Raw genomic sequence first — 13,166 nt, 5'->3', positions numbered from 1 at the left:
CTTATTTACCAATATTCTATTACTGTATGTGGCAATTATAGTCGTCAGTTTCGATGATCAGTATTTGTGTAGCAGTTACTCAGATCATTAGTTGCAGTTTATGAGAATGGGAGCTTGTCCTTACAAGGCAACTGTGACCATGTCAGTTCGGCCAAACTGTTGAACTTTATGAAGCAGCACAGGTACTATTATCTCCTCCAATTCATCATGCAAATGACAGAGAAAGTGGAGGAGGGGAATCCACACCAGGCCATGAGTAAGATGGACAGAGATGAAGTGAGACAGGGGTTAAAACACAGGAAGTGAGAATAGGATGACCAGAGTAATTTCCCACTTTTAACACCACCATTTACCTTCTTCACCCTATAACACACGCTGAATATGAAATCCAAAAATCACAGTTCATTTACTAGCTTTTAGCTTTGATTTTCTCTCAGACTTGTATGTGTTGCCAGTAATAACAGTGTGTTGTTGTTAATCTAGATGCATATGAGTGATTTACAGCCTGAAATTGCTTACCTGCCTGCTCCCTTTTTTGTCCTGATTGACGGACTGATGGCGTGATTGAGATCTTCTGCCAAAGCAAATAGCAGTTGACCTGAAATAATTTGCATAATTCCTGGTCTGCCTAGAATCACTGTGATTTGTTGGCCAGTCTTTAGAAATAGATGGAGATAGGTTAATGCATTTCCTTCTCGACAAACCACATTTGAACTAAACAGAAAAAGCTGCTTCTGTCAGAAAGAGTTGGATTTTGGTTTTATACTATAAATAAAGGCAAACAACGGTCCTAATCTTGGAGGAATCTATTAAATTTGTGATTTATTGCTCTGGTTGCAGATTCTAAATCAAAAGAACTACAAATGTTGCACCATTATAACCCTGTTGGTGTTGCATGGCAGGAGTTTTTTGTTTGTTTGTTTGTTTTTTAAATATACTATATACAGACAGCAGAGTACATTTGATTAGAAGCCACAGGATCCTGAACTCTGACTTCTCATCCATGTTGATTTAAATTTAACACAACAACTGAATAAAATAAACCTGCTGGATTTGCCAGAATGTGCGATACAGGCAGGAAGTACTGAAGAATGAAGTGTATGGCTGCTGCCATTTTCAAGGTCATGAACAAACAAAATCACTCTAACTAAAATGTAATCGTGGTGTTTTATGTGATGAATGTGGGAGCATTCTTTTTACAAAACATAGGAGTACAGGAAAGATACCACACAAAACTACAAAAAAACCCACGAGTGACACTGTGAACATACACAGACAAAAAAATAGTATGAGATAAAACTAAACATGTACTTGATTTTGCTTTATGAATTTATGTGCATAAGGCTGCTTTTCCCTCTCCAGTTAGAATGAAATGGGCATAAATATATTAGTTTGCAGTGCAGTTAATACTTAATAGACCTTTTAACAGAATGGATGGCAATGAACACATTGTGTCACATGGGCAAAACCCTCCAAAAGCACCAGAGCATTTGTCACCATGAACAACTGCTACATATGGCTGTGGATATTCATAGAAGCTGTACCATTAATGTAAAACATTTGTAGCGCTCGCACTTTAAAAGATCTCATAAAGTATTTAATACTTGATGATAAAATGAAAGGATAGTTATCACTAAAACTAGGAAACTGCGTGTGCATGTCATGTATGTCCATGACTTGCACAAATTCTCACTACTACCTAATTCTTTTATAGAAACTGGATGATTTGTGGACTATCATATGCATCTGGTTTCAGGTTTTGCATTTAAACTGTTGGTTAATAGTATTACACGTGTATTGTTGAAAAATTAACACTGAGAAAAGTTAATGATCTAGTTTACTTCATGCATTTAAGTGTCATTGTAAAGTGGAGACACTCTCAAGTTGATTATGAGAGTCCAGTCAAGTAAAGTCAGACCAGAGAGGTATACTAATACTAGTTTCGTAGAGGAAGGATTTCACAAAATTTTTAAACCCCATTGACTTGTATCACAGTTGTGATTATTAACTTTCTCTGTTAAGCAGAGCTTCGTGCTTCTGTGCACACTCACATAAAAATGGGCCATTGGTGGGTCACATGACATTTCTTCCACACAAAATAATCTCTGTGAGTGCTGCTTATTCCAAGCAGAGACATTATCAGATGATGATGATAAAAATCTATAAAGCCCATAAAAAAAAACCTAAAAGTAAAATGTAACTGTCGCAAATAAGAGACGAGATTAATGCTTCAGAAAATCATTAATCTGGCGCTTTAGCGCACAGAGCAGTAAAATAAACAATTCCAATGCGAGTTAATCATTTTATTGCTGAGTGCGCTCTCAGCACTGCTGTCTGTTTCTACGCTGTTGGCTGCACATTAGACTTCTGAAACTTTAAACTGGATACGTTTTAACATTAAAGGTTACTGTCCCATAGCCCAATAAAGGAGACATGGAAATTTGTCAACAGATCAAAGTGAAATTACTTTCATTCACTGAACAGGTAATATTGGTGTGTGTTCTGTCTTCTAGTAGCTGCAATTCCAGCAGTGTAAAATAGACTTAGCAGCAGATTAGGATCAGTTATAATGGCATTTATACATTTTTGGCATCACTAAATTAATTTATGCACCTTCCTGTGATATTGTGGTGTGCACTTCATTTGGTGGTGGTTTTAGTAAGGTGTGGCTTAACAACTTCCACATATAAAACAGATCTGCCAACAGAGAATCTATAATGCACTTAATGTAAAACATGGTGTAAATGAAATGTTAAAGTTACCACTATGACTTAGCCAGGTGAGAAAGGAGCCTCTTTCATGATACAAAAAAAAAAAAACCCTCTGATTTTAAGCTTAGCATAGCTAAGACACTAATCTCACTTCATAGTACACCCCTCAGGTCTGTTCCATTAGGATTCAATCAGTGTTTACAGCTGGCAGATAAAGTTATAGTGTGTGTGAAATTTAGAGATTTTAGTATTAATAAATATAAGAAAGATTTTTAAACAAGATTTAATATTTATTATCATGGTTACTTAGGATACACTAATGCCTGGGGGCACTGCATCTGGTTTGTGTGTTTTTTCATAAAAAAGTAAATGGGGCTTTTATTAACCTCAGTTGTAGAAGGCTGGCAGATCTCTGTTTTGAAAAGTAGATGTACGAAGTCGATGCTTGTTGTGCTGCTGTGCTCTTGTTAAAGTTGTTTGGCTCACACAAACTTAAGTCCTTTCATTTTTTTAATTAAAAGCACCCAGCATTTCGCACCCACACATACCTATCATTTCTCAACAAGCCTTTTAGTCATCACTCAACAATAATCAGGGCTCTAGAGTGCGACCAATTTGGTCGCAAATGCGACCAAATTTTTCAGTGGTGCGACTAAAAAAAATATTTGGTTGCACCTGTGCGACCAACTGTTCGGGTAGCAAAAAAAAAAAAAAAATCTGCAACCTTCCCTGTGGTCAACAACAGACACACATTATGCCCCTATCGTGGACTAAACCAATCAGAGATAGTAAGGGGCGGGACCTCTCTGATTGGCCGTGGTCCAGTTGAAAGTGCAGGTGGAAGTGGGAGGTGAGTAGCTTGAATAAAGCGATATCAATTCATTAAATCCTGAATCGACTTTTAAATATAACTGTGTTTTGCCAGAAACGCCAGATTCTCAGATTAAAGCTCACAAAACCATTTCAACAACAACCAAACAGTAATTGAGAGCAGGTACACGGACTCCACACAAAGACGTAAACACAGAGCCGACGCATCAGAATCAGCTTTGTCTTTCTCGGCTTTCTCACCCGACGGCCCGTAGACGGACACGCTGTCGGAGCTTAGCGATTCTGATGCGTCCGGTCCGCGCTGTGATTACGTCTTTTTGCGCTGATTCTGAGCTGCAGGTTTTGTCTCTCTCCAACCAAAATTCACCAAGCCAGCAGCAAAAGAAGCAGCAAACTACGCTTCACATTTGATCAATGTCATCATGAATTTTGCTGTTTTGCTTCCACGACTATTAAAAACACACTTCATGCACAGCTAGCTCTCTCTCTATCTCTCTCTGTACTTCAAGAACAGTTTCCCGTCTCCAATCTCTGTTTTCTGTATTATTCATTCGCTTATTACCCACCAGTCTACCGTTGTTTACAGCGCTGTCGGCTGCTGTCTTTTTCTTTTCTTTTTGTCACTTAAATGACCTCGGACAAGAAAGCCTATTTTTTCTGTTGTTCAATACTGAAGAAATTTAAACTTTATATACAGAACATTGTAGAATATTTTTAAGGTTATCTGCTATAAAAAGCCAGACCAGGAAAATCTCCTTCATGTTTTTCTGTGTTTTATTCTCAGTTACTTTCACACAAAGGCATCTGCTGTGATGTTCACAATTCTGATGAAGTCAGTACTGATAAATGATCAGAATTATAATATTTCTGACTGTCTGAGGCTAAGTTGAATCAAATCGGGACTTTGAAAACCGGAATCGAATGGATTATAGAAATCAGTGATGATACCCAGCCCTAGTGAGCAGCCTAGGCACGACAGAAGTGGATGTAGCTGTAATAGGAAAAGAACTATTGATAACTTTTCTGTTAAGGCCTGATCCTTCTGAAATTCATAGCCAGTGCTCTGACACAGTGTCATCAATCTTTGAATGCTGAAAAAGCACAGTGTATCCAGAAAAACACATTATATTATATAAATTATTATAAAATTTGTGTGCGCCTAACTTTTGTGCCGGTACACCTAACTTTTTAAAGTTAGGCGTACCAGTACGCCCATGGCAAAAAGTTAGTCTAGAGCCCTGATAATTAAGTGTGCTGTATAGTGAACTGCGTTAGTTATTAGGTTTGTAATGCATCTCAGAATGTGCTTCTTTTTTCTAGTTTTCAATTAGCCTCCAGTGTATAAATAGTCCTGCCCTCTTTGTCAGGCTTTCTGTGAATGTACCTGTTGTGTCCTACCTTTCACAAGCTCTTGTTTGTCCCCGCTCAAGTTGCATTTGTTGGGATAGCATTTAAAAGCTTTCTGTTAACTGTCAACTTTGCCTCCTTACCTTAACGTTGCAATCCACACACTTCATTGTTACAACAAGAATCATTAAAGATAATCACTTCAACAAGTCCTTCAACTATTTTATTTGTGCAGTAAATGTTTATTAAATTATTCTGTATCTCCAACTCATTCCAGCTGTGGGATATGGATAATATAATTAATCACTGTGTATCAACACATGGCCATCAAACTTAGAGGCTTTGATGTGCCTCATCAACCACTTTTTCTATTGCAGCATTCTAAAAATTGGTTCTCATGATCAGTGGGATACCACAACTTCAAACAAGATTGTTAATGTCTTTAGATTTATTACTGCCCATATGTCTTACTGACAGCCTTCTGTGGGTTTAGATAAAGTTAGAGCCCTGAATAGAAGTTAGAGTGGAGTTGGAAGATAATTTTTACACTGTCACACCTCCATAAATACTAACTACAAACTCACAGAGGAAACAAAAAGCATGAAGACACCAGTTCTTTAAAATGCTTTTCGCCAAAGAATTCCCAAAAGTTCCAGAGACAGTCCCTAAGGATGACATTGCATCATTTTGCCTAAATAATCACCTTGTATGGAGTAGGGGCAATGGGTGGAATACTGGTTTATTGGATTTTATGGCTATAATAGGATTGTATTGGCTGTCTAAAATCAATTTGAACCAGAAGAAAAAAGATGGAAGCTCTTCAATAAGCTGTCCATCAGTGACTGATTAAGGACACTGAGGCTACACATGTGAAATGAAACACTGTTATTAAAGCTGACTTTCTACTCCCTCTTCAAAATAGCACATATTTAAATTGTAGTCAAGCATGTTCTGTTATAGGTTGCTAACCTTTTTTGCCTTTAGCGGTAAGTAATAGCAAAACACATCAGATATGCAGCTGTCCTAATTGCCATCACAGCAATTTAGTTACATTGGGAAATAACAACTTCAAAGAAAAGAAAGCCAAAGAGAGACACAGAAATTAAGAAATAAGTAAATAACCAATATTTTGTGACTTTTTAGTGCTTTTCTGCCCAAACATTTTAGCTAAAATATCACAATTTATTCTAGCTGCTTCTATAAACCATCAAGCTTTATGCAGCCTTAACCAAATCCAATGGCTAAAAATCATTACAAAGTGCATTCGTGGATGTTATACATTCATTTGGCATCAATTTTCATTGATCCAGTGTTGTGTTGATTGATCCTCAATGACATTCATGCACAGGCATGCCTAAATGTTATATAATAGGTACTTTTGAGTCAAAGCATTAAAAGGCATTGAATAATCAGAGCCAGGTCAATATATTCACCCCTGATCTGTGACTCCTTTCCATAAGTATTGATCATTAAAACCACAGCGTGGCCGAATGTCTTTGCATGGATGACTGTGAAAAACTGAAAAAGACCATCACACCATAGACATCAGACCATGGACGACGGAACCACAACTGGAGATGTTTGTAATTCATCTGTTGGAGCTGTTACAGCAAGGACAACACAAAAACAGGACATGGCTTGATATGCATATACTGCAACATCGTGTAACTCTTGTGCACAAGCTAACATTTACTGTAGTCTTCCCACAGAAATTTGGCCAGGACCCAGAATCAATGTCAGACTGAATGCTGTCAACAACTTTGCATCAAAGGTGATGTGTTTAAGCTCAGTCAAAGTCTTCCACTGAGTGTTTCTCAGTTTTTAAAGTGCCATTCAAAGTAGTAAAGTCACTTTGATATTTTCTACTACTGCCACATCTTCCTTTTCTTTCCTGTATTTTCCCTCATCCACTGCGGCGTGCACCGCTTCGACAATACTTTAATCAGCTGCTCCACTGCTCAGTGAGCTCAGAGCTCCTCTGTGGCCTATATGTCCTTGTGTCACACACACAGCCTCATTCACCTAAATCACTGCACTGCCATTTTCTGACAGACACATTCTCACATCACATAGCTGAGTGGAAACATGAGCTGCCCACTGCTCTCAGGGCAGAAGGTGAAAACACACACACACACTCACACACAGTTGAGGCACATACTCTATACTTCATCTTGAACAGCCTCTGGCACAAACGGCCGACTTGCAGCATATGGAGATTCCATGTTCATTTTCAGTCAGGGAGCTTGACCCAGGCATCCTGGACCTGACAGTGAAGCGGCTGAGATTGTAATCAGTTATTCAAACACATAATATGGAAACAAGGCCCACAGAGGCAATCTGCCATTTCCTCGTGAAGTCACCTCACAGTAGACTGCATATGTTAAATGTTAAGTCAGAATATGCCTGTCATTATTTCCCCCTATGCTTCAGGGACACAGCAGTTTGCAGCTGCTGACCTCTGAGGTTCCCTCACTCATACCTGACCTGGCAGTGACTCACCGATCTCACAGCTCTCTCCAGAGAACCCCTGAGGACAGTAGCAACTGTAACCATCCCCTTCCTGCAGGCAGCTTCCACCATGGAGGCAAGGATTGGTCTGGCATGGATTACTCTCCACTGTCAGGAAAGAAAACAAGACGAGGGAGAAGTTAACTGAATTTATCAGGTATATTTCTATAGATAGAGAGCATTATAAAAGTGTCTTCACAAACTATAACAGGCAATGTGCCCGCATTATACCTCTGTCATTACCCTTACTGAGCTCATTTTTGGCTCCTCTCTGGCAGGGATAGAAGAAGAGCATAGGCAGACAGTATGTCTCAGACTCTATGACTTTCAACAAGGTGACGGATTGGCTGTTGTTGTGTCTGTCATGCCCCTATTTATCATGAATGATAGTAAAATGGGGCACACCAGAAGGACAGCATGCTAAGTTGACTGTCCCACATCTCAGGTCTTACTGATGAGACAAGGTCCTCATAAATTAGCTGATCATACTCTAGTCATCCATACTGATGCAGGGACCTATTTCTATGGCCCATTAGTGAGTTGCCGAGAAGGTAATAAACGCATTTTACGTTGGTGGGCTATAACTCTGTGCCTTTTCATGGGAAATGTTTTGGCAGATGAATGGTGGAGATTGAGATTAACTTGTAATTATTGAACTTATATTTTAGTATGGGACAGAGGGAGGAGAAAATTTGACAAGGACAGTTAGAGCACAGAATGATCATCAGGATTTTTTATTCTGTGTGCAAAGGACTGTAGGGAACTGCCTAGATTAAGTGTCTTTTTATTATCCAATCCTGATAGGATTGCAGGCCCTGACACAATCTGTCAGGGCATCTAATACACTGCATCTTCTCCATAATAACACCCAGGCTCACTTAATGATGTATGAGCATAGAGATGCTGTGCACAACACAGAGTACACTTGGTCTAAAAGTGTGGGAACACTTGCAATGGTGGGTGCGTTACTGTCTTTATACATGTGCACATCTGGAAGCATATGTGTGTGAATATCTGGATGTTTCTCTGACCCTGACTCATTGCATGCACACGAGATATAATGTGGCCGCGTGTTCAATTTTCTGTGAAACATGGTGATAAACTCCTGCTGTTGCAGAGGGGCTGCTGTTGATACAGCGGGCTGGGGCAATGATGGAAATGCTGGCTTTGAAAATACATAAAAGTGATTCGCCGAATGAGAAAAACCATTAGAGACAGGCTCATTTCTTAATTCAGCAGTGGGGAGGAAAAAGCAACACTGTACGTGATTTGAAAACATACATTGCTTAAAGGTTAATGACGTGCTGATGGAAATGGGGAAATCTCTAAGTACTAGTAGTGTATGACAAAGTGAAAACACACTTAGGATATGGTCAATTTGAAGGCTTGGTTGGGTTTGAAAATGTCGGGTAAAGAAAAATTGCGGAAATGAAGGAAAGAGGTAAAGGACAGACACCTTCTGAGTTGTTATCTGTCTATCAATTCATCCACCAGGGCTAAAGGTAAATTGGTAATGTGGAAATGGTGGTTAGCCGCCATAAATACCAGTGCACATGTAACACACATGCATTTAGCTTCAAAGCGAGTGACTTGAAAGTCAATAATGTTTCATACTTCAAATAAAAAAAAATAAAAAAGGAGAAATGCATAGAATTCTTTTTAATGGAAAATTAGGGATAAATAATCAGTGATGAATAGTAGTGACGATAATGTTTTTTATTTCAGCTCGGCACAGATTCTATTGAACTTTATTCTCTTGACCTCTCTTGAATAGAGAGAAATCATAGTGCCTCAAAGCTAATATTAACTTAACCCAATTCCAATTAAGTTAGGATGTTTTGTAAAATTTAAACAGAATGCAATGATTTGCAAATCTTAGAAATCCACATTTAATTTAAAAAAATGTAATTCATTGTAAAATGTACTTTTTTACATTTTACATTGTATAATATAAATAAAACCATTAACTGGAATTGGGGGCGAAGCAAATGTCCTTCGCAATGTTGTTGTGCAGTGTTTGAAGGTATCAGTATCAGCGAGATACCCTTATGGTATGCACTTCAAATATAAAAGAGCTAATAATTGTCTAATTCCCCATAAAAAGTATCGTCTGCTCGTATTAAAACCAAATTTATATGCTAAGGTAGAGATCAACCTGGCTGAAGCAAGACTTCAAGTATACAACTTTATATTAGAGCACCAACAATTTACTGGTTGGCCCATATTGGCTATATGTTGTTAGTAAATGCCTTTCAGTATCAGCATCTATAATTGCTGATAAAGCAAAAATTAAAAAAGTAAAGAAGAGACAAGACACATCCTTAAACTATTGTTAGTGCTGATGTTCCATAGTTTGAAGGTAGAGACTTTCTGCAGTTTCCCTGTTGGTAACACAGTTTGGAACGCCTCAAAAAACAACGACTAGCTGATCCCAGCAGAGATTGGCCGAGTATTAATGGAAAAATAAATATGCAAGACAAATGTTAGGGAAATCTGTTTATGTTTCATATGTTTGAAAGAAAAAAAGACAGTCTAATATGTTGGAGTTTTAAATATCTATATGGCTTCTTCGACAAACCTCTACATGTTATCTTTTAAATGTTTACATTTAAGTTGCAATGAAATAAACCAATGGTCTCTTTCCCACTTAAATAAACTGCTTGAGTCACACTTACTCAAACTTTACCACATACTGCCAAAAATAGGTCTACCATTTGATTATCTCTGTCAGTTTTGGGGCATTCAATCAGTTACACAAATGTCTCAAGTCTTGACTGGTGCAGTAGAAAAGGTAGCGATGCACACAAAGTAACTGGCAGCTGAGGACCAGGTTATCAATGAAAAAGGCTTCAGAACCCAAAAGGCAAACTCCTTATGACTATACCCCCATTCAGTCAAACCACAGAGAGTATCACTATAGATTTGGCTTGTGGTGCTGTTGGAATTAATGTCGCACAAGGCTCTTCTTTGCAATCGTGAAAAATTAGAGTGACAGATCTTCAAAAGTAATCCATAAGCTCTTTAAGATATCAGTGAATGGCATTGCCAGCTGATAGGAAAAATTAGAGCAAAGCTTGTGTGTGGCAGCTGTGTTTATTCATGTATATGGGAATGTATGCATTTATGCCTTAAAAACCTCATAAATGAATTCCTATTGGTTCAATTTTTGCCACAAAAGAAATGATTTCTTGCTATAATTAAAGTAGTTCTAGCAAAATTGCCTTAATAATGAGTTTAAAAGGACTTTTCCTCTACCAGCAGTGATAAATGGTGGCAGTGCAGTCTATGGTAATACACAGACAAGGAGCTGAGCTGTAGCAGAATAGAACATTGATCCAATCTGCAGACAATTAGTAACGACTTATTACACACAAATGAGACCGTGTTCTTCACCATCTGTCCACAAACAATAGCCTGCAGACTTGGTGCTGAAATCATAGGTATGGATTGAGTACAGGAAAGTTTCAGTACACATCAAGGTTCTGCTTGAATGTTTAAGAAGACACAAAGCCAGCCCATTGCATCTAGTACACTGTTAAAAAAAACATCTTAAAAAAACGGTAATATTCTGGCAGCTGGGGCGCCAAAATACTACCGTAAAATAACAGAAAATAACTTCCTCATGAAAATACAGTTATTTTCAGTAATGAAAATACAGTTTGTTACGCTAATCTCACATGGGATTCTGCCTTTTCCAAGTGCTTTTAGACATCAAATTAGGAACATTTTAACGTGATCAAACAATGAAATTACCTATAAACAAGGTCAATGAATGTGGCAATATGAATCATAATACGTAAATGTACAGAAATATACAGTTAACAGTTGGTTTAAATAATAATGGATTGCATGCCCTGGGAGAGACTGACAGAGGCGAGGTTGCCATATCGCACCATCGGCCCCTCTGGCCATCACCAGTAGGCGAAGAGTCTTGACCACAGACACAATACCGAGAGTGTCCGAGCCGGGGCTCGAACCGGCAACCTTCTGATCACAAGGCAAACTGCCAACTCTTGAGCCGCAATTGCCCTAAATAGCAATGATAATAATACTTATGTGATGTAACACAAGGTTATAGGAATCATGTTATATACTTTTCCACACACTCATCCCCCCTCCCTTTCCAAACGCCTTCGACGCTTATTCCCCTCTGATGCTGACGGTGGATCAAGGAGACCAGCGTACAGGCTGCAGGCCCGGATGTACTGTCTAAATCGGCTGTCTCTCACCCTTTACCCACCCCTGCTTGCTTGTCATGTGTTTCTTTGGTGTATTAAGAGTTTTTTCATGTGCTATGTGCAGAGGTGTTTTTTTCTGTTCTCAAACTGATCACCCTGTTGGAGCTCAGTCTGGGGGGGAGTTCTTTTTTTTCTCCTTATCTTTCCTCATGTGGTGCATTTTCCATTGTTATACCTCTCTGACCTGTCTTCCCCATGTGATGTTTTGTGTAATGTATGTATGGTCGGAGGGTAAGATGGCGCCGCCATTGCGTGCAATAGGTCGGCAGCCTTATGAAATTTCCCCTTGTGGGACTAATAAAGGTATATCAAATCAAATCAAATCCATAGCATTACATTTGAATTCAACAGTTCAATCTTTCAAATAACGGACAGATATTTGTGAAATTTCCCCTTGTGGGACTAATAAAGGTATATCAATATATCAATAAAATTCTGTTTTATTGCATTACAGTGATTTAACGTTAATTTACATTTGAAATGTGAAATCACAGTCTATTTACCTAACTTTAATGATATTCTTGAAGAACAGAACAAAACTGTAAAATGCAGTAAAATACTTTTATATTAGGATTTTTTCCTACAGTGCAGCCATACCCGCGACCTTGTGGTTGTTAGTTCACATTCATTGGCCGATGCTTAGCGTCATGTTATTATGTGTCCCAACATCCAATGGCATGTCACATTGTTTTCATGGCCACACCCTCACCCCAGTTGCAGAGGCCTATTTCTGTTCAGGAATGTTGTGAATACTTTGAGATTTATATTAATTGCAATTCCTACCTCTACATTTATTTTTTAAAATATATAATTAGCACAGAGTGGCCGTGCAATGTTTTATATGTTTTTTTTTTAGTTTTTATTCCTATTAATTATATTTTCACTTGTTACCTCTGAATTATTGAATCAGACCTAGATGACATGAAATTTTCAGCAAAATTATAATTCAAATACTCCTTAAATTATTGATTATTCTCATTAATTTTTGATCATTTTATATATTTTTCCATAGTATTAAATTTGAATTTAACAGATCATTCTCTCACATAACAGACAAATATTTGTGAAATTATGATACATTTCTGAATGTATTTTTACAATCTAAATATGCATATGTACAAAAAATATAATTAAAAAGAAGTAAATTGTGTTTTACTATATTTACAGTAATGATATGTTATTTTACCTTTGACATGTAAAATTACAGTCTACTTATGTAAATTTAATGATATTCTAGAAAGACAGTACAAAACTGTAAAATATACAGTAAGATACTTTGACATTACTATTTTTTGGAACAGTGTACTTGTGGGCATGTCTGTACACGTATATTAACTGCGGTTATTATATAATTGGAAAACAGTTTTTAAAAAGTATGAGAGGGAGGAGATAAAGCCCCTGGTCCGTGACACAGATGGGAGGAGAAGATAGAAATTCACATTTATTAAAGAGAAGCACAAGTATGAGAAAATGCCAACTAGAGAGGGACAGAAAGCCACAGAGAGAACTGTCATACATTTCTTCCTCTCTT

General features: G+C 37.8%; 1 protein-coding gene across 2 annotated transcripts in view; it reads right to left on the bottom strand.

Moving 5' to 3' along the window:
• Positions 1 to 13,166, bottom strand: part of ncanb (neurocan b) — a 175,596-nt gene that overhangs the window by 64,899 nt on the left and 97,531 nt on the right. For both annotated transcript variants that reach the window (XM_082523078.1, XM_082523077.1), the window contains exon 10: positions 7,389 to 7,505. In XM_082523078.1, the coding sequence (XP_082379204.1) occupies positions 7,389 to 7,505 (117 nt within the window). The remainder of the gene's footprint in view (positions 1 to 7,388; positions 7,506 to 13,166) is intronic.

This window comes from Aulonocara stuartgranti, assembly GCF_965226115.1.
Source record: "Aulonocara stuartgranti genome assembly, chromosome: 23".
Taxonomy (NCBI): Eukaryota; Metazoa; Chordata; class Actinopteri; order Cichliformes; family Cichlidae; genus Aulonocara; species Aulonocara stuartgranti.
Note: the sequence above shows the minus strand (reverse complement) of the source record. Positions and strands in the feature narration are given on the sequence as shown.